The 23,535-nt window shown below is 36.8% G+C and overlaps 1 protein-coding gene across 1 annotated transcript in view; it reads left to right on the top strand.

Moving 5' to 3' along the window:
- The window catches only part of HACD2 (3-hydroxyacyl-CoA dehydratase 2), a 92,245-nt gene that overhangs the window by 41,215 nt on the left and 27,495 nt on the right, over positions 1–23,535 (top strand). Inside the window, exon 4 of the mRNA XM_082624216.1 lies at positions 20,409–20,497. Within this exon, the coding sequence (XP_082480342.1) occupies positions 20,409–20,497 (89 nt within the window). The remainder of the gene's footprint in view (positions 1–20,408; positions 20,498–23,535) is intronic.

Raw genomic sequence — 23,535 nt, 5'->3', positions numbered from 1 at the left:
AGAGGCTCAAGACATGGCTCTGCTGGAATTTGGTGTTTATAGTTCTACTTACATGTGATTTGAGTCTATATCTTTTAGTTGTGCTGAGGGTTTAGGTTTTGTATAGATTTATTTGTTATTGATGGTCAATAAAAATTTTTGGAGCATGTATAGTATTCATTATGTAGACATATTTTGATTTTTAATCAATGCTGTATTTGTTGAATAAAGTTTGCAAATAACTGCATCTGTAGCTAAATCTATACACATTTGTGACTAGTCTCTATAGATAAATTCGTAGAAATATGTCAAAGGTCATATCAAGACTTCTACTAACACATACTTCCCATTGCCCTTCAGAAAACCTCCAGGCATTTATTGAGTTTGTGCCGGGTGACAAGCACTGTACTGACTAAGCACCGAGAATACAAATATCAGCAGACCCCATCCTGTTCTCGAGCCAAGGACACAAACATGAAGCAGAGTGTGACAAAAGTTTTGCCCAAAGGATAAGTTCAAATGGGTATGGGAGCACAGAAGGAGAGATGACAGTGCTTTTTGGAACCCTTTTCCACTGGAAGCAAATTCACCTCTGTCTTCATAGAATAATTCCTCAACTTTCTTACCTTAATGGAAACCTCACTCTCCGTAAGGACAGCACTTCCCTTGCTGCTCCTCAGTTCACTCTTCCACCTGCCCATTCTCTCTCCTAGCTCTCTTCCTGTGCCTTAGGTCACCTGCACCTGTCCTTAGATTCTTTCATGGGCTCTTCTTTCTCTCTGTGTCCCTCAAATATTGGTGTACTTGGGCTTTGGTCCTTAGCCTTCTTCTTCTTCCCTGTGCAGTTTCCCTCTTTGACCTCACCATACCTTCCCCATTGCTTCATTGGCTCCCACATATTCTCTTCTGGGCCACACCAGCCTTCTGAGTTTCCAACTCAGCTGCCCAGATGAACATTGCCACTTGGTTCCTTTATGCACACCACAAACTCAAGATGTATAAAGCTTAAGTCATCATTTTATCTCAGACCTGCTTTTTCTCTTATTCTCTGGATCTGTTAGTGGCATTCCCAGTTTCTACTGGTTGCCTAATGAGAGACTTAGAGGTAAGCTATGACTCCCCCCCTTCTTTGCCTTTTCACCATTTATCCCCCCCACACCCTTCTCTCTCTCACACTTGCTCTCTTTTCCTTGAAGGAATATTGTTTCTTTGCCTTTCCATGTTTTTATTCTCTCTGTGCTCTCATGTCTTCCTCTGAAATCTCTCTGCTCCTCCTTCTTTTCCTCCTTGCCTTTTCTTCCTCCCCTCTATTTTTCCTGCCTCTTCATTTTTGCTCATTTTCTCCATTTCTTTTTCCACTTTTCGTCCTCATCTGTTCCCTCAGCATTTCCTGTTCTCAGACTCTCCTCAGCCCTCATTGCCCAGGTATGGTCATGCCTCTACTCTTCTTTCTTTAGAGAATTTGAGTTAGGATGAGACAGCTTGAGGCCAGAGTACTATTTCTAAAACCTGAGGCAGGGAGAATGGTGTGGACAAAGTATCAAATACTTCTAGACTAGAAGCCAACTCACTGTTTTCTCTCTTTCCCTTCTACACCAAGAGGTACACTAGTGTTTGTCTTCTAGGCATACATGGGTTTCCAAATGACTGCTCTGGAGTGCTTTGAAAGCCACAAACAGTTAAAACATTGGTACAGGAAACATCTTCAGAAAGCCTCCAATCTGATAAAAGAGACCTAAATGATTAGGAATGAAGGCTTTAACGGAATATCAATCAGTGAGCGTCAACTAATCTTGGTGTATGTAATGGTGGCTCTTTTTCATAGCCTTCTTGAAACTTGGTTCATCTTTAGCTTTTATCATAGTTGTAACCTTGAGATGTATGACTAACAATTCCAGGAGGCAGTTGAGTTGAATAAAGAATGTTTTGAACTCCTAAGTTATTCTGTTAATGACAGCTGCTCAGAAAGGAATCAAGTCTATAAATAATGGCAAATTAGCACCTTGAATAGACTGTTAGGAATCAAATAGACAGTTTGTTCTTATGATAGACTTTTGGAGCTGGAATGTATTATTTCTTTATTGACTTATAAGAAAAGAGGAAAAGTAAAGAGTATGTGATGATATAAGGCAGGAATAATCTTTCTACATGTATATATGTTTAATATATGTTGTTTAATTTTTTATCAAGTAAATAGAGTAGCTTTTGAAGGGACATTGCGGATATGTTGTTCTACCCTTCTGCAGTGATTAAAATGGTTACTGCTTCCAGGGAATGAGCAGATACTCAATCATTTTTTACTTAATGTATAGTCACATATAATTATATAATTACATATTACATGTAGTTACATATATGTGGGTATATATTTTATATATATAACATGTACATTATATGTGCTTATACATATAGTTATATATAATTACAGATAGTTATATAATTATACAATTTGTGTAATTATGTAATTACACATATTAATTATACAAGTTTTTATATATTTTACACAAAATGTATTAAAATATAATTTTATATTGAAAATATGGTTCTGATGAAAGTTTCTGTGCTTATTGATACATTAAAATTACCCCCAAACTGAGTAACTTAAAATCACAAACATTTCCTCTCTCATAGTCTCTGTGCATCTGGAATTCAGAAGCAGCTTAGCCGGGAGGTCCTGGCTCAGCCTCTCGTGGTTGTAGTCAGATGCCAGCCAGGACTGCAGTCAGCTGAAGACTGGACTGGAGCAGAAGGATGTGTTTCTGAGATAACTCACTCTCATGGCTATTGGCAGGGGACCTCAGTTCCTCACCACTTGGTCCTCTCCACATAGGGCTGCTGAAAGAACCTTATGATACGGCAGCTAGTGTCCCCCAGAGTGGATGATCTAAGAGAGAGGGCAAAGAGGAAGCCACAGTGCTTTTTATGATCTAATCCCTAACATCACACACTATTACTCCTACCTTTTTCTTTTTGTTCAAAGCAAGGCACTAAGTCCATCCCACACTCAAGGGGAGGAAAAGTAGGCTACCTCTTAAAGGGAGGAGTATCAAAGAATTTGTGGGCATATTTTAAAACCATCCACAGGCTTGTTTTGCTTGATTTTCTCCTTCCTATAGTTGGAGGTAGTATAGCTTAGTGGTTAAGAGCATGGACTCCGAAGCCAGACTACCTGGGTTTGATTCTGCTTCTACCACTTACTCATTGTGTGATTTAGTGCAAGTTACTTACCTTCTCTGGACCTCAGTTCCCTTCATCTATACAATGAGAAAAATAGGGACTTTTCTGGTGGTCCAATGGTTAAGACTCCATTCTTTCACTGCTGAGGGCCTGGTTCAATCCCTGATCAGGGAGCTAAGATCCTGCATGCTGTACAGGGCGGCCAAAAAAAAAAAGAGAGAGAAAAATAATAGCACCTATCTCATAGGAGTTGTGAGAAGTAAATTAGTTAATATAAGTAAAGGATGTAGAACCATGGTTGATGCATAGAATACTCTCAATTAATAGTAGATTTTCGTATTGTTGTAGGTTGAGCAACAACATAGCCTTATTGTTTCTCCCTTTACTTCTATATAATTTAAAGTAAATCCTGGTCTAACAGATAGCACCTAATACAGAGTTTCTGGTCATCTTGGCAAGTACTTCAGGGATACATGGTAGGAGCAAAATAAGCTGGTGACACTCGGTGTAGATTCCACCTGTAGTAGAATAGCCTGTGAGAGATTTAGCTTCATAATGACACACCATGAGGAAATGGTATCCCTCTCCACTCTGAAACTCTAACCTCAAAAGGGGTTTCTCCTAAACTTTACAGGAACCTGCTCTGGGATATGTGATCTGTGTTCATTATTCTTAGGGTTCATTCACACATTCAGCCCATAAATATTTATTAAACTTCTTTGGAGTTCAAAACAAAGTGATTCTTCATAGTACTTTGTTTACTGTGAAGAATCAAGTAAAATACATACTTTCTAGCTCGCTAGAGTTTATCTCCTTTCATATAACATTTTCCTCTTAGGTCTGTGGGTGATTTGCTTAGATATAGTATGGTGCTTATGGGTGGAGTTTTCCTTAAAATAATCTGTGCAGGGGGAATAGGGTAATCACATTTCCAACACTGTTAAAGAAAAATGATTCATTTTAGAGCAATGAACTATTTATGATAGTTAAATGTTGCAGTAAATACTGCAGTTATATCTGGTAGATCTTGACCTGGCAAGCCACATTCTTGGCTACTGAAAAATGTTTTTAAAAGATGCTCATGAATACCACATGTCATAATTGCAAAAGAGAGCAGATTTTTTGCTTTTGTTTTTGGACATAAAATATTAGTGATTTTTTTGAGATATGAAATCTGGCTTATAGATGATTTAGGAAATTGTTAACCAGAAGAAAATATTGCACCAAATTTTCACCATCTTACAGATGCCATTAGTCTTCATGACTGGAAAGTGTAATTGGAATAGCTTCTTGTTAAAAGTGTTACCTTGTCCTGCACTCTGATATACTTGGACTTCTTAAGTCTACTCAAATTCCCTTCAGAGTTTTGGTTCATTTTCTCAACTGTAAAAGAAAGAGTATGTAAGTAGGATTGCATTTGGCTATACGTGCCGGAATTCTGACTACTGTGTGTTAGCCAAATAGGAGTTTCTTTTTCACGTATAACAAGAAATCTGTCTTTCTGCTCTACTGTTCACAGAAGTGTGTCACTTTTGTCTTGGTGCATGTGGTCCTGTAGTTATAATATGGCTGTGATGAGTTATGTGGTGTCATGTCACATTACAGGCAGAAAGTGGCTGCACAGCAAGGCTTTCCAGAAACTGTTTATTTTTCATTGGTCAGAACTGTGCCACATGGCTTCTTCCAACTGCAGGGGATTCCAAAGAAGCTAGTGTTTTAGCAGGGTACACTGCTATTCCATATAAGATCAGTACTCTGTTAGTAAGGAAGAGAGGAAAATGCACAGTGAATAATCAACCAGTAGTGGTTGCCAGAAAGGATTTGAATGGTTGCTCAAGTCTTGAGCCCATAGAGCAATCCATGAGTCCATCCACTTGGCAACAGAATATAGTGATATTAGAGTACTTGATGTGAATAATTAATCTGCTTTATATTTTTTAAGTTGGATTTGAAAAGCTAAAACATAGATTGGTTTACCTCTAGACAATATGTATGGTCATAAATCTCAGTACCGCTAAGTAATATATGTGATCATAAATCTCAGTAATGACCTTATATATGATCAACTCCTCCCAGCAAAGTCTTTATTAGAATAGGGGGTACCTGAATAAATAAACTCTTCCAAAAGCTGTTTGCAACTTAGATTTTTGATTACATGTGTTTTTTTTTTTGCTAAAATAATTGTAAATCAGTTGTGTGTGAAAACAATTATACATTGTTTTGATTGAACTTCTACCCATTTTTATTTTTAACAGAATTTATAATATGGTGGCTATTAAATCATGTTGTGGTGATTTTTTTTAAGTGAAAAGGCCTTATTTCTAAAATAACCTTATTTCTGTATAAAAGTGACACATGCGTATTATTTTTAAAATCAGTTAATACTGAAAGACATAAAGAAGAAAGTAAAAATCAATTTAATCTAACTACCTAGAAATAGTTATCATTACCTTTTAGATATACATTTTAATTCATATAAAGTATTTGTATTTTAGGATAATGTGTTTTAGGTGTTTAAGTAATATATTTAGGAATTATTTGTGAACACAGTTCAATGTAAATAAGTATATTAACTGAGTTATCTCTTGACATAAAAATTTGGAAGGCTTTGAATAAATAATTTCATTTCAAACTTGAAAAGGTAAATGAAAGTGACTGTTTAATTTTCATTATTCAGAGCTAAAAGTTTTTAAAGTAATGTTTCTGGAAAAGCTTGACATTAATAAATCCTTACTGATTTTGATTTATAACAAGAAATAAAAGGTTTTGCTCTGAGCCTAGGATTTCCTTATACTTCCTTAAGTCCATTTATTTATTTGAGGGGTTCACAATTGAAATATATTCAGAATAATAGCAGATGATTGATATGAAAATAGAAATTTTTTTTACAATGACCCTTTAAAGTTCTGTGTAGGTTGGGCCTTTTTGTACCTGAACATTCATTTGCCTATCGTTTTCAAGCTGCAGATATATTCCACCTCTCTAGTTAAATTTAGCTGAGGAATTGTTAGGTTCAGGTTATAATTGCTCTTTCTCTTCTCTTCACTTTCCCAGCCTCTGCAATACTTTGACAAGCTTCACTCCTCCTGCAAGTAGCGTTTCAGTGTGTGTCTTTTATGCGCTGTCAACAGGCTCTTTCCATGTTCTGCTGGCCTCCTACTCAGTGAATGCCACCACCGCCTCCACCCCCGCATTAGTGCAGGAATGGGAAATAGAGCTGGGCAGAGTCACTGTACTTTTAACATCTACTGTATGAACAGCCTGCTCAGTATACCCTTTCTTTTATCCTTCTTAGATCTCTTGCTTACAGTAAGAGTCAAGTTGCCTGCAAATGGTTCTTAGTGCCTTGATTATGGGCTCAAGGTTCAAATATCTGGGCTTTCCTACAAGTATGGGTAACAGAGTGAAAATACTATGTTTCCCATTTAAATGCCACCTTAACATTATTTATTGGACAAATAACTTTATAAATATAACAAGGGAATTCATTTTAATGTAAAGGAAAAAATGCCCTAAATTCTGCAAGTCTAGTCAGCAATTTTGTTTTTCTGTGTTTCCTTCCAGGCCTGGTCTACGTGCATATACGGTTTTTACATTATTATAATCAGAGTGGCTACCGTTTGATTGCTGAGTTTTTTCCTTTAATATAACCATTTTTCCATTTTTTTACATAATCTCTATAGTGATACTTAAATGAGTTTCTTTTTCAAATAGGTAATTCATTAAAGGGTATACAGTGAAAAGTGAGCCCCTGTCCCACCCTGGTTCTCCACTTATCCAGTTCCCTTCCCCCTTTCCCAAACTGCTTTCCTTAGTTTCTTGTGACATAACAAGATATATATATTCTTTTTTTCCAAGCTTGATTTTTATCCCTTTCCCAGTTTTCAGAATAATGTGTTGGTTTCCCAGAATCCTCTAAAGAAAACCAGTAAAAGTTTGTGGGGGGTTTTCCCATATACAATATTTTTTATTCTTTAAAAGGGTTCAGGGTTTGGCTTTAAATCAGGCAGCAACACTTCTCATCAGTCTAACAGCTCTGTCACCATGTCAGACTGGCTTCAACTAGCAATACTTCATTAAACCCAAAAGGAAAAGCAGTTTCAATTTTGAGGAAAAAAATCCAGTTCTGAGAACAATTGACATTAGTCTGTAAGTTAACAAAATGAGGGCTAGCATTTCATGTTGCTTTATACACTGTTGTCCTCATACAGAACCAGGGATGTCATTTTCCTGACTCGGGCAGGCACTGATACTAATGGACGCATGCATGCACGTTCATATACACGTGCACATGCACACACACACCCCTTCCTCCATACAACACAAATCAGCATGTCAAAGGGACAGCGAAGGTCTTTGCTTCTTATTTTATCATCATGAACTCATGAATTTTAACATATCCGGTGTGATTCAGTCCATTGTATCTCTTCTTTTTAACGCTCAAATTGGCCATCTTTGGCCAGTGGGAGCATCTTCAGATTGTCTTCTGAGTCCTTTATGATAGAACCTCAGTCACCGTTTTAGTGTCCTTACTTTCTGATATGACGGTGTTTCACACTTATCTTGTATTCACTGATATTTTTCAATTACAAAATATCTCATTGAATTAGATGTATTGTCATGCCTCCCAGTGGAAAATGTTTAGGTTGTCCCCATTTTTAAATATTAATTTTTCAACCAATATCTGTTGATATGTGAACTTTTTAGTCTTTGGATTATGCCTTTCACATACATTTTCACATGTAGTTACTAATTCAAAGAGTATGAAGATTCTTTTAACAAAAATATTGCAAAATTGGGACTTCCCTGGTGGTCCAGTGGTTAGGACACTGTGTTTCCACTGCAGGGGGCGCTGGTTTGATCCCTGGTCGGGGAACTAAGATCCCACATGCTGCAGGGTGGGGCCAAAAAAAAAAAGCCAAATTGAATTGCAAAGGATTATTTTTAATATTCACTAAGTTAATCATATAAAATCATAGGTTACTCTTGTTTCTTACTTTTTTGCTAATTATGAAATTATATATACTTCCATGTTTGTTTATTATGTTCTTTATTATGTGAATTATCTACTTATGCCCTTTGCTTATTTGTCCATTAGGGTCTTGATTTTTTAAAAGACAAAAACAATTGTGTCTTCATATGCTTCGAATGTTAACCTTTTGTCATATTGGTTGCTAATACTTTAATTCTCTTATAGCTATATATTGACCAATAATTAAAACCTTCTTTGTGAATAACCACCAAATTTTAAACATAAATATTAATTTGTTGTATTCAACTATCATGTAAGCTTGGCAAGTCACTTTACCTCTTCACACCTCAGTTTCCTCATCTATCAAGAACTGAGTTGAACTTGATCTCTTAGATCCTTTCCAACTCTGACAGCCAAGATTTTCTTAGCTAAAGATCACCATATTTAAATAACCCTTGTGGTTACTTGCTCTTTTAAATAAAGAATCTTTCCCAAGAAAGCTGCCTTTCACAACCTTCTAGTAAAGTTAGACTTCATCTTCAATCTTTATTCCCTACTCACAGGGTTTGGTAGAACTCTGAGAAAGAACATGGTTTAGCAGAAGTGTATTTCTTGGTTTGCTTAAGTGAAATCCTGTGATTGTTGGTTTTTTCAAGTAGTAAGGAAATGATTATACTCTCAAACTTGACGTTAGATCTTCCGTTATTTCCAGTAAGTGACAATCAGATTGGGTTCAGCCTTTTGAAAAAGCTTTACATAATAGAATTTTCATAAGTATATTAAGACAAAACTTGATAAGTGTAAAAATAGAGATACTAATAAATCTTTTTTTTAAGAAAAGTTTATGATGTAGTTTTGCTGGTGAAATATATATGAACTATCCCTATTTCAAGGCTGCACTTAACAGTCTGATCTAAAACACCTGCAGCTCTATGAACAGTAAAACTAATCAGGTGGCAATTTGCTATTGGAATGCTAACTATAATATAGAGGTTTGAGTGAGGTTCCATGACTTATCATTGACTTGTGTCCTCTTTGAGAATGGCTTCTAATATTTTTATGTTTTCATCTTTTTCAAAATGTGTCACCCTTTTATAATATGTTATCTTCAGAATGGTTGGAAATGTGTCATTTTTTTAAATGTTTACATTTTGCTCTCATTCAGAGATTAGACTTCCAGTAACTTTGTTAAAAAATGGAGACCCCAAAAGTAAACAAACAAATGAAAAAAAGCCTCTGGATATTTGATAAAACCCTCCAGAGCTCATTTTCTTCAGAGGCCTCTGGATCTCTTAAAGCCAGTTTATTGTTACTTTTTACATGTAAGAACCTCAGTTAAGTGGAAGAGCAAGCTGGTGGCAGACACTCTGAGAGCCGACTATCTGCAACAGGAAACAGTGAAAACAAACAGAAAAGTGTATAGAGGACATCCAGTAAACTTGAAACTACTACTGTAGTCAAAGCCATTTTACATATAAGTACATGCTCAAACCGAGCCCCTGGACTTCCCTGGCAATCGAGGGGTTAAGACTCCATGCTTCCAATGCAGGGGACGTGGGTTTGATCCCTGGTCGGGGAACTAAGATCCGCAGGCCCGGTGGAGCAGCCAAAAAAAAAACACAAAACAAAAATGAGCCCCTTGGTTCTGTTTTTCTCATGTACACTGAAATTACACGCGGATTGTTTTCTCTCGTTACATTAGTCATAAAGGAGCTCTAAGCCAAGTTTGTGTTCTGCCCCAAGCAAGTGTACAGGCCTTCACCACATCCATTTAGGTATTGATTTCTCCCGTGGTTTCGAGAGGTTTTTTCTATCCCTTCTTCCATGCGCTCAACTTCCTACCTTATATTTTTATTATGTATCATAGTGCTTTTCCAGCTTTTCTCAAGTCTGCCTAATATCTGTGAGGAGTATAGTTCCTCTCCAGGGGTTTGAGAGTAAACACCAGATAACTTGCCATAAATATGAAACACTTGAAGTCTCCTTCTTCATGTTTTAATGTAAAAATGGATTCCCCCCCCCCCCGAATTTCAGGGAAAATTAATGAACCATGAAGATGCATTATATATATCCTGTGGCTTTGTCTTCTAAAGTGGAGTTGCTTATGTAGAGGTAAAATTCCAATGAAAAACACCTGAAATTGTTCATACAACAGTACAACTTAGTATCGACTCTCAGTGAGTCCAGCACAGGCACTTTTCCCTCCAGTGTTGAAAGTGTTAACTTTTCCTTCATTTGAATGCCGGATAAAATAATTGGCTTGCATTTAGGGCCTCATTAGATGAATATTATATTACCTTTGAACAGTAAAATCACAGTCAACATGGCCAGGAGACCCGAGACCACCACTCACTCCGGTGCACACATTCACACTGTGAAATGCTGGGTGAGGTTGCCCGCATGAAGTTATTTTTCTTTCTTATTTTCTTTTGGTTGAGTTCATACTGTTGAGTTTGAGTAAGTTGACTGCTAGTAGCATGCCTCTGGATTGGACCCTAAAGCACGTATTTGGAGTATACACGCCCCAGTGTGAGAAGCACCTCTGTATTTAAAGTTTTGTCACATAAAGGGAAAAGATTTCATTCTAACTACAGTTTTTCCCAGTGCTAGACACATGAAGTATCATTGTACCTGATTTCTTATGCTTCTGCTTTATATCCATTTCAATTTGGTAAAAAATAAGCACTTAGTAACATTATCCTTTTAACACAAAATGTAACGCCATCTTACAGTTTAGTATATCTTTTCGAAATGCCAATCTCAAATAAATCCAGAGTTTATCATATAAATACCATAATTTTGCTGTTGATTTCAGTGTAAGACACAAATTTCTTTTGTCAGATCTCAATAAAGTAAGTGTGGTTATGATAAATATATTGAAAATTGCTTTCTGGGGGTGTCAGGTGCTGCAAGCCCAAGAGGCATGGCCAGTTTTCTATGTTCTGGAAAAAAAGAAAATTGATCTTCTGTCAGTCCTTCTTTAAAAAACAAAAACAAAAGAAGCCAGTAATCTTCCTTGAATTTCATACTCCCACCCTTCTCTTCATTTTGGCCAGAAATATTTTTTTCCCTAAGAAAAGCTTGTACTCTAAGAGAAAATATTTAAGAAAATTCCTATTTAAGAATGGAATTAGTTCAATTCCAGAATTATCTTTTGCTGATGCCAAATGTTTCATTTCTTGTTAAGAATGATGATTTTATTAATTTAAATTTTTTAACTCATGTTTTTTGTGAGTTCAAACAATGTGTAAAAGTACATAAAGTTTTAAAAACTTGTATCAGTAGTGCTAATTGTCATTTATATTAGATAAACATCATCCCAGGGAGCATTCTTTTCACATGTATATTAATATAAGGAAGAAAAAGTAGATAGAAAAATCAAGTTATGTAGCTCATGCTATACATGCTATTTTTCATTAAAAGTATTGAGTTTATAAAAAAGAATATGGTGTAAAACCTTTAACCATGAGAGATATATTATTTACTAAAAGGCCCCTTAAAGTTTAACAAAAAGATTATGAAAAATTTAGATTTTTAGAATCTAGAATTTAGAATTTAGAATGTAAATTTAGAATTACATTTAGCAATATTTTAGACAATATCTCTTAATTCTTCCATCTCTTCTTCCCTGACTCCATTTTTAAATTGTTACTAATTTAATAATATTATAAATTATAAGCATTTACACTCTGTTCTATAACCATAATTACCATAATTGTTTTGTCTTAGTGTTATATATGAATGGATCCATTGCCTACTATGGGCCCTTTTGCCATGACTTCTCCATTCCTGAGTTCTTTATTTTGATTTGTATCTTGTTTGGCTGAATTTCTGACAGTGTGTGTTTCTCAGGGTCAGTCACATAGGCATTATGTGACAAGTTCATTCATATTTAGTGATGTCTACATTTTGCCATTACACTAGAATGACATCTTGTCTGGGTGTAATATTCTTGAACATACTTTCTTTCCCTCAGACCTTTGTAGTGTTGCTTCATTGTCTTTTGACATTGAATGTTACTGTGGAGAAGTCTGAAGCCAGGCTGATTTTCTTGCCACTTTGTAGGTAACTTGCTTTTTTTCCTGGATCCCAAAGTATTATTTTTTTAACCAAGAAAGTTCTTGGTTTTACTTATTCACTATCAGTTGTTTTCTGGGATACAGTATTCTTTCAGTACAAGTTTAGTTCTTTCATTTCTTGGATTACACCCTTAAATACATTTTCTGTTCCATATATTGGGTTTTCTACTTTGGGGATAACAATTATTCTTGTGTTGGATTGTCTTTGTCTTCTGTAATTATTATCTTCCTTCCAGTTGCTTTAATCTTTGACTTTTCCCCTAAATGCAGTGCATGCTTTATTGTATTTATTCTTGATTTAATTTTTTTTTCTTTTTGGCTTAAAACAGCACCTCTTTATTAGCTCATAGTTCTATAGGTCAGAAGTCTGAGTGGGCTCAGCTGTGTTTTCTGCTTAGGATTTCACAAAGCCAAAATCAAGGTATCAGCTGGTCTGGGTTCTTATCTGGAGACTCTAGGGAAAAATCTGCTTCTAAGCTGTTGGCAGATTTCAGTTCCTTGTGGTTATAGTGCTGAGGTCCTGATTCCTTGCTGATTATTGGCCTGAGGTTGCTCTCAGCAATTGGATGCTGCTCTCCAGTCTTTGCACATGGCCTCTCCATCTTAAAAGCCAGCAGTGGTGCCTCAGATCCTTCTTGTGCTTCGAATCTATCTGAATTCTCCTCCTGCCGTCAATGCATGCTTTATTTTTGTTTTTTTCTTGCGTTATGTTCATATGGTTGCCATGTCTTTTCGTCTTGCTAAAGGGCAAGCAGCCCTGTCCAGCCATTTTATTTGCTGTGTTACTGAATCCTCCCTGACTGCATTTCCACAGTATTTAAGATTGAGTTGTCTTCCCCTCTAAGCTACAGTTTAAGGATGAAGGTTTTCCTGATTTATGTATTTTTTTACATGCTGAGGGCATGGTGGTAGGGCTTAGAAGAGTACACAGATATTAAAACATAAAGCCTCAGTAATTAAAACAGTGTACGCATGTATTGATATAGAAAGATCATCAGGATATTTTTAAAAGAAGAAAAGACTGTCATTATGGAAAAAATTGGAAAAAGAGTGTGTATAAATGTATCTTTATACACTGACTTAACATATTTGCTGTTGTATACCTAAAATATATCTCTGGAATGATAGACAAAAAGTTAATTGGTTGCCTGTAGGAAAGGCACCTGAGGGGTAGTAGGATGGGACTGAGAGGGAGACTTTTCTCTGTGTATCTTTTTATACTTTAAAAGCTTTGAACAGTGTGAACGAATTACTTATTTAAAAACATGTGAGCTCTTTCTTCTCTTCTGAGATTTAATCGCTTCATCCTGGGATTCCTCAACCCTGTAGAAAGTATATCCTGTCCTCAAAGGGAACTTTGTACCAGTCTTCCAACTCTGTGGGGTCTGAAAGGCTTATTAGTTAGCATCTGTGAGGTGGCTCCCAGTTAGTTACTTCCCCATCACTTTCCAGCCTCCACGTCTGTTACACTCCAGTCAGAAATTTGTGTTTCTCTTCAAATCTAGGCCTGTTAGTGAAAATTCTTGCGATTTTGTTGATTCACCAATATCACTTTTTGGGAGTTGGGAACAAAGCAGGAGGTGTGCAATAATCCTTTCTTGGCTAGCACTCTTTAAAATATATGGCATAGGGCTTCCCTGGTGGCGCAGTGGTTGGGAGTCCGCCTGCCGATGCAGGGGACACGGGTTTGTACACCGGTCCGGGAGGATCCCACGTGCTGCGGAGTGGCTGGGCCTGTGAGCCATGGGCGCTGAGCCTGCGCGTCCGGAGCCTGTGCTCCGCAACGGGAGAGGCCACAGCAGTGAGAGGCCCGCGTATGTACCGCAAAAAAAGACAAAAAATAAATAAATAAAATAAGATAAGATAAAATACATGGCATAAAGGTGTACCCCATTCCTTTCTGGTTGCTGCTAGTGATTTTTGTTGTTGTTATTTAATGTTTATTACTTTTAGTTCAATGGATTTGGAATTTCGGTAGGGAGATTTTGATTTCAGTTTCCATCATTTAGTTTAATTTGTGGCACCAACTTTGTGTCTCCTTTCTTGCTTTGGTAGTGGGCTCCATCTGAACACTATCCTACTCTGCTCCCAGCCTGTGTTGCCTTTCCTGTACTTAACTTTCAACCTGGTCTTGGTCATATGTAGCCAGTCTCCCAATCCCACTACCCTGGCCCATGTGAGGGTTGCACCAGGCAGGGAGGATTTCTAGTGCTACTCAGCTTTGTAGGGCTCAACTGTTTGGAGAGTCCTCAGAGCACCCTGGTTCTGGAGAAACAAGAAACTGATTGCCGAATCCTCTTTATACAGCTTTTACTTATTATGTGCACTCACACAAGTGCCTGTGTTTCTTTTATCTGCCAGTGTTTTGCTTCAAAAGTTCACTGCCTTTTCAACATAAATTCTCATAATTGTTTCTCAATTTATAACCTTGCCTTGCCAAAGATTCACACTGCTGACAGAGATATCTTTCTGAAGCCAAGAAACACTCATGCCATTTTCCAGTTTACAAATGTTTAGTAGCCTCATATCAACTTCAGGGAAACCGTGCTAAAAATAAAAGCTATCCCAAAGTAAATCAGTTATAGCCTGAGAGTGTAAGTTCATGCAGGCAGGGACATTTCCTTCACTATTGTAACCCTAGCATGAAGAACAGTACCTGGCATGGAGTAGGTACTCCAAAAATGTTTGTTGAATTAAATTAACAAATAATAGATATCTAGTAATCATTTTGAATGAATTTTGATATAGTAATAGCTTACTGATAAGATTGCAGAATCTCTCCGTCATTTGGAAACAACCAATTGAAGCAGTCAACAATAAAAAAAAAAAATGTGCGGTTTGGGTAGTTTAAACATGCTATGTTAATGAACATTGTATTCAAATAAAGGGTAATGGTATAACAAATGTTAACACAGTGGGATTGACTGTAAGAAGTCTAGGAAAGAGAGAGGATCTGGTCTGTCTTATCTACCTATATTCCTCATTCCACAAGGATTTGTGGTAACTTAAACACAAAATATAGTACTGTAGTATGCTTCATATTTGGCTTGAAACTTTCTGACTACCAAGTTGAAAAGGGCAACTGAGTTATATAATTCTTATCATTGGAGAGGAATGATGAGAGGAGAGGAGAGGAGCAACACTTCTTAACATTAAGTTTTTAAACAAATTTCCTACTTGAGGCTTTATAGAGGGGGGGCATTGAGTGATAGGGTGGATATTACACTGCATTCCATTCCTACAGCAAAAAGGTAATAATTTTTTAACCAGTTCTTATGAAACCGACCTGATGATAACAATAAACCCAACTCAGTGATGTCAGTTCTTTTCACAGCTAAAATAATATGTTTCATCGGTGTGGCCCTCTATTGTTTGTCTGGCTTGAATCCAAGGATAAACTTGGAGCTCCTGGACTTCAGATGGTCTTCCCTAGGAAAGGGTTCGTTCCTCCCACTGGCCTTTTTACTGATCTCTTAGAGGAGGCATTTTGAGATTGAGCTGTTAGGTGAGGGCCAGAAGTGCTATTTTCTGGGTGACTGGTTGAGGTAGGTTCATATGCTATAGAAGCTAAGTGAGAGTTGGTATGGATGGCATCACTTGGAAAAAATTCAGGTGCCTAACTAGGCAGATTCCCTGGATAGGGAATGCAGAAGCACCTGCAGGCAAAGCCAGAAACATCTCTGCATCTGCATCAAATTAGAAAGCATCAATCGGCTTTTTATTCCCTAACTTACTAAGATTTAAATTTACTTCTGGGGCTGTGCTAAAGCAGGCGCTCTTGTATGCTTCTGGTGGGAGTGTATATTGATACGAACTTTTTGGAAAGCAATTTGGTGGTATATTTCAAGAGCTTTAAAGGCATTCATGCCATTTGACCTAGCAGCTATACCTCTGGGAACTGTCCCAAGGAAATAATCCTTTTTTAAAAAAAGGGTCTAAGCCTCAAAAAATTTTAAGTGTTATATGTAATACTGCATTACTTCATTTATAGTATCAAGAAATTGGAGCAATTTAAATGTCTCACAGAAGGAGAATAGGTAAACAAACATATTCAACTCAAAGGAATATTATGAATCAAGTTAAAAATTTTGAAGAATATGTTTGTTGTAAGATAGAAAATTTCTTAAAATGTTAAATGAGAAAGCAAACCACAAAGAGTATAAACAATAGAAGTTGAACTGTATTTAAAAATATACTTAGAGGGCTTCCCTGGTGGCGCAGTGGTTGAGAGTCCGCCTGCTGATGCAGGGGACACGGGTTCGTGCCCCTGTCCGGGAAGATCCCACATGCCACGGAGCGGCTAGGCCCGTGAGCCATGGCCACTGAGCCTGCGCGTCCGGAGCCTGTGCTCCGCAATGGGAGAGGCCACAACAGTGAGAGGCCTGCGTACCGCAAAAAAAAAAAAAAAACAAAAAAAACATATATATATATTTAGAAGAAAAGACTAGTGGGAAATTTACCAGAAAAGTAAATCTTTGTTTTTGGTTACCAAAACTTACTTTTAAGGAAAACAATCAGATAATTTTTGTTTAGCACTTTTGAAAGGGAAACATATAAATATTCATGTTTCCTAGAAAAGGGAGCTTTATAGTAGAGAAGGGATAATTAATAAAGCTGTATACAACTGAATTGTGATATTCATCTTCAGATCTCCCAAATGCCTCTGTTTAAAGTCACACTTACAAAGCATTCTGATTTTGACAGCAGAAAACACCCCTAGATGAGGGTCTCTAAAATCCCAGACATTTAGTAATTACAAAGGCTGTGCCTCTATTACAAGTGAATAAATTGACATTTTGGTTTATTAACTAGGATTTGACTAATGAGTCAGTCTCCCAGGAGCCTAGTTCTTGTTCGTGAGTGGCATAAAATTAGATTTTTGAACTTGGAAATCTGAGGTCCAGATCCTGGACTTTTTTGATCCCTACCCAAATGTAGCAGCAACCCTGGAGCACTGCTCAGACTGTTAGCAGTCTAGCCCATTGTTTCAGTGGTAAAAAAAAGAAAGAGCAGAAATAAAAGGAAAAAAAAATCATGTTTTTATGTGATGAGCTGGTCTTTGAGTTAAAAAAAAAAAAGAAGCTAGAAAGAGTAGTGATCTTTCCTTGAGTGGCAAGTGCTTATTAATAACTCATTTAAGAAAACTTTTTGTTTGTCAATCTTTTTTAGTTTTTCTTATTTGAAATGCGATCTGGCTAAGTATATACACTTAATGTTTGACTCACTAATTAGCCTCTTTGGCAGTATTACACATTATATCATCAGGCTCTGTACTTCATTCGTACATGTTTTAATTTTTTTTTATTTATTTATTTTTTGCGGTACGCGGGCCTCTCACTGCTGCAGCCTCTCCTGTTGCGGAGCACAGGCTCCGGACGCGCAGGCTCAGCGGCCATGGCTCACGGGCCCAGCCGCTCTGCGGCATGTGGGATCTTCCCGGACCGGGGCACGAACCCGTGTCCCCTGCATTGGCAGGCGGACTCTCAACCACTGCGCCACCAGGGAAGCCCATTCGTACATATTTTTAAATAAAAGGTTTATTCACATATCATTCAATTCATTCATTTAGAATGTACAGTTCAGTATTTACAGTTATGCAACCATCACGATAATCAACTTTAGAACATTTTCATCACCCCAAAAAGAAACCCTGTACCTATTGGCAGTCACTCTCCATTTTCTTCTTAACTTTCCAGTCCCAGGTCACCATTAATCTACTTTCTGTCTCTATAATTTTGCCTACTCTGGACATTTCATGTAAATTGAATGATACAGCATGTAATCTTTTGTAACTGGCTTCCTCAGCATAATGCTTTAAGTTGCATTAATATTGTAGCATGTATCATTACTTCATTTTCTTTGATTTATTATTTATTACTTTTTATTTATTTTATTTCTAATGTCCCATTGTATGACTTTGCCACATTTTATTTATCCATTCATCTGTTGATGGACATTTTTAATATTTCCACTTTTTGGCTAATATGAATACCACCACAAACATTCACGTACAAGTTTTTGTGTGGGCATATGTTTTCATTTCTCTTGGGTATATATATTCCTAGGAGTGGAATTGCTGGGTCATAGGGTAATTCTGTATTTAACATTTTGATGCAGACTGTTTTCTAGAGTGTCTGCACCATTTTCTAATCCAATCAGCAATGCACAAGGGTTCCAACTTCTCCACATCCTCACCACCACTTGTTATCATCTGTCTTTTTAATGATAGCAATCCTAGTGGGCGTGAAGTGGATCTCATTATGATTTGAATTTGCATTTCCCTCATGATGCTGAGCACCTTTTCATGTGCTTATTGACCATTTGCATATTTTCTTTGGAAAAATATCTATCCAAATTCTTTGCCATTTTTAGATGGGGTAGTTTTTTTTTATTGTTGAATTATGAGTTCTTTATATATTTTGTATATATTTCCTTATTATATATATTTGTAGATATTTTCTCCTATCTGGGGGTTTTCTTTTCACTTTCTTGATGGTGTCCTTTGAAGCACATACGTTTTTAATTTTGATAAAACCCCCTTTTTTTTTCTTGTGCTTTTGGTATCATATCTAATAAACCATTGCCTAATCCAAGGTTACAAAATTTACATCTATGTAAATAACTCTATTCCAAGAGTTTTAGAATTTTACCTCTTACATTTAGGTCTTTGATCCGTCTTGAGTAACTTTTTATATATGGTGTAAGAAAGTATCCCAGCTCCATTCTTTGGCATGTAGATATCCAATTGTCCCAGCACTATTTGTTGAAAAGATAAATATTTTTCCATTGACTTGTCTTGGCACCCTTGTTGAAAATCAAGTGACTGTAAATGTGAGGGTTTATTTCTGGACTCTCAGTTCTATTCCATTGATTTATATGTCCATACATTTATATTTTTCTTTTATTCATTCTACAAAGGTTTATTGAGCGTCTTTATATGCCAAGCATTGTGCTTGACATGTCCATTTTACTTGCTTTTGAGAACCAAACCCTACCTCTTCAAAGCCCAGATCTTCTTTAAAGCTCATTCTAAGATATAATTTTCTTTCATAGCCAAACCTATAGAGCTTTATATGATTTGCACATGGTCTTTTGGCAAGTTGTAGTTTGTCCAACTATATAAATGTCTAGAAATCTGAGTGTATTTTAGAGGGCTTAGAAGAATGAAAATTGATCAGGGATAGTCCACTGAATGTATTGAAGATGAGGTTAGTTTTAAAGCGGAAGAAGAATTTACAACCCGTGATGAGGGGTTCCTGGCAGGTGTGGAGTTGCCCACGTGCAACTTGACAGGTCCAGAAAGTTGGTAAGTCTAGTTGCTGGTAGCAGTAAGACCAGTGAGAAATGGTGGAGGGGCTACTGGACTGCATACCCATAATTCTGCTTCCAGATTTTATTTTTGTAGCAGTTCCTTGCCAGTGTAAAGTTAACAAAGATAGGAGAATGTTTTCAGATAATGACTTATTGCTGGGTTTAAGATGAATTAAAGGAGGGAAGAATTTTATATAATGGTGGTGGCTGGTCTCTAGATTGTGGTTGTAGGAACTGAAGGGAGAAGCCAAAGAAATGTAAACTTAGCAGAACTTGATGATTATCTAAAATAACTAAACATGATTCCAGTGTTATAACTTGAGAACATTGGGAAGATACTTGTACCAATGCTTACTGTTAAGAACAAGGTAAGAAGAAATGGTATATAAACTTTGATTTTGTCCACTTGTTGGCAGAATCTTCAAGTGGGTTATAAAATGCCAACTTAACCATTAGGTAGTATATCATATCAAGTCTGATATCCAGGAGCTTCCAATATTCCAGTGACACACATACCATTGATTTTCCTTCTGTAGTTGCCTGTTCATTTTTGAAACACATATTGTAAAAGGAACTTTCAATGTCTAATTTTAAAGGTTAAGCAGTGGTTTTATTTTCTCTACCTGTATAAGTGGTTTTGAAAGACCTACGAAAGGTACCTAGATTCTGTGGTTTGCTATTGCCATTAACAATTTTATTGTTTTGAGGGAGGAAAAATGTTTTAATATTGACTACATAGAAAAACATAGTCTATATAGCAATGTAGATAAGTTTCAGTTGCTCATGATAGTTTTGGCTTTAAACATTAAAATTTGGATGTTTTAGAAAATCGATTACATTTTGGAACTTAGTACAATACATTTATTTACCCAGCCTAAAATTTCTTTCAGGAATTGTTCCATCTTCTGTTGTCCTGACTTCTTTCCAGGTGATGTCAAGAGTTTTTTTAATATGGGCAGTAACACATAGCGTCAAAGAGGTAAGTGTTTAAATTGACAAAAATAAAATACTATCAGCTTTAACAAACGTTAGTCAACTTTTCTTTCTCACATGTGTTTTATGGCTAAAGCTGGAACTCCAGGTCATATCATTATAGCCCAGATAAAAATCCCTTGTACTGTAGGAATTGGGTTACTAGTGGGAAACATACCCCAAATATGCAGTGTTGTAAAGAGAAGACTTACACAAAGTCCTGAAATCTCAGTTCCCTTGGAGATTTGGCTGGTATGGATGTGGTCTGCACCTCAGTTATATTTTTCTGCTTTCTTGTTTGGATCCAGCACCATAAACTCTGGACATCTTCATCCTTGTAGTGGGACCATTGTGGAAGTGAGGGACATTAATGCATTCCCAGAACAGTCCAATCTTTGTAGGACCAGGAGAAACAAACTTGTTTCCACCCAGCCGACCAGGGTTAATAGAATTCCCAAGTGTGCTGAGTCTAGTGGTTCTGGGAGGTCTGGGGTGGTGGATACTCGGGCAGGCCCAGGGATCTGTGGGTACCCTCTGCTGGGGATCTGGGGTGGTGGATACCCTCTGCTGGGGGTCTGGGGTGGTGGATACCCGGGCAGGCCCAGGGATGCTTCTTGTAAGAACTGGAGGGAGAAAGACATCATTACCATGGGTGTAAATCCACAACTAAGCTTTCATTTTCTGGTATCAGGGAAGGGAATTGTTTTCCAGTATGTTTTGGCTTTTTAAAAGTCAGCTATTACTTGCTAATGTCATCGTGAGGAAGAGTACCTGTAGCCACCAAGAAGATTCATTTTTCAGTTTTCCAGTCCCGGTAACTTATCACCAGCAGTATTGGGTTCTTTAGCCTCATGAAATGTGCTAATCCATTAGCTCTATTACTCTGAAATCCCTGTCAAAACATTTTGTTTTTCAGGATTTATTTAGACAGTTTCATTTGTATTTTAACTAATGATTTTTTTATTGGCGTATGATATACATACAGAAAAATGCACATAGCTAATGAGTTTTTAAGCAAAATTGACTAAGCTAAGTTATTGTTTTTGTTATAGATTCACAGACTTTTTCTTTTAAGCTCTTTCACTCCTTGAAGATGTCTGTCTACACTTTCTGTGTAGGAAGAATGTAAAACAATCTCATACATGATCACTTTTAAGAGTAATCACATTTCTTAAGAAAAAAAAAAAGTCAAAAACAGGCAAGTAAATCCTAATGTAGCATATTGCCCCTTGACCTCATTCTTAATTGTTTCTGGAGTAAGGAAAAGTTATTGTTTTCATTGGTTTCAAAGTTCTTTCTAGAAATCATTGTTAACCTGTATTTCTTCCTCCTTTACTTTTGTGTATACACTCTGTCCTTTCCATTTTAACCAGCAACTCGAATTTTTAATTTCCCAATAGTCTTAAGTGACTTAAACATTCTTCCTAATATTAACTCATTTATATTCTTAAACAGGTAATTATGCACTTTGAATAATTAAATGAAGATAGAGTGTTTTCAGCTCTGGAGTGTTTAATCAGTTTGCCAGTAAAGTCAGACACTAGGTGTCCAGGAGCTAATGCTCCAGGTGGTGGGTTATTCATGGCCTCTGCTTCTCCTCTCCTCTGCTTCCATAACCACTCCTCTGCTTATTAGCACTTCTGGCGAATGGGGTGGTAGACAGGTAAATCAAAAATGATTACAGTTCAAATTAAGCAGTTGTTACCATTATTGCTGTTACCAACATTTGCCAGGATTTCCTGGGCAGAGCAGGAAGACAGCTTGGATTAGAAAGCTATTAAATGCCTCTGTGGATTACAGCTATGTCGACCTGGCCATTGCCCTCAGTAACCTCCTGCCTGACAGATGCACAGACTTGACATTTAACAGATGGTTTCACAGGTAGTGTCATATTTGAGCCTTACAGTAATTTAAGTTATATGCTTGTTAGATTTGCGTATTCAAAATTGTTTCTCTGCAACCAAACTTACACAATTTCTACTATTGTTAACATATCATTTTCTTAGGAATGTAGTAAATTTTGTCTTTCTGTCACCTCTTGGGTCCTCTTCTATTCACATATACCCTGCTGATTAATTGACTTACTCCTTTCTCATGTAAATAGTATTTGCTGTTCCAAGATCACACTTCTTTTCTCCTCATTCCCCTTTTCTTTGAAAAGAACCCATTCATCGTTTTGTTTATGGCAGTAGATTCCCTCCTGGCCAACCCCAAGTTGCTAATAGCTAATTTGAAAACCTGTTGGTGTGGCATTTCAGAGGTGAGTCTGCTGTCTGTGACCTGTTCCTCACCCCCTTCTCTTGGCCAAAGGCTATTTTTCCTGCCGTAGAGTTTCATGTTAGCTATAATTCAGTTGGTTCTATACAACATTACATACAACTTCCCTGTTAAACTTCCATTCTTCTGTTTTACTGAAACATCTTTAAAATATCTGTATTTTCTTTATATCCAGCTTTGTTTATTTTAATGGTGGGAATCACATAACTAATGCATAGGGAAATTGACCTCAGAAATAACTGCTTCATAAAATATATATCACTTTCTCATAGTAATGTTCAAATTCTTTTCACAATACTCTACTTTCATTCTCAATTTGTTTTTACATCATATTTCCCTTTAAAGTGGACACAGATTCTTCATTTTCATAGCATTACATTTGGATTTGGACTCTTGTTCCACCCTCTCTGGCCTGCTTATATTTTCTATGCTCATTCCCCTTGTTTTCTGTAATTGTACATGATGTACTAAGGTATAGCCTGTATACCTTTTAAGACTAGATACTACTTTTTTCATATTTGAGGTATATTTTCTTTTAAGATGCCCTTTAGGACATGCATCCTTACTTGTCATTATAATTCTTTACTGCGTGGAATGCTAGTCACATAGATGTCACCAGGTATATCATAGAACTAAAAGGTGATCAGCTGGTTTTCTTTTATGATGTATAAGGACCCACCATCACTAGCAGGACACCTTGATGAGCAGGATATTAAAGAAAAAATGTCTCTATGCTCAAAAGCTTTTTCTTGACCTAACATAGCAAAT

This window comes from Mesoplodon mirus (assembly GCF_964341445.2).
Source record: "Mesoplodon mirus genome assembly, chromosome: 6".
NCBI lineage: Eukaryota > Metazoa > Chordata > Mammalia > Artiodactyla > Ziphiidae > Mesoplodon > Mesoplodon mirus.
The sequence above is the reverse complement of the archived record's forward strand: the minus strand, read 5'-3'. Positions and strand labels throughout refer to the sequence as shown.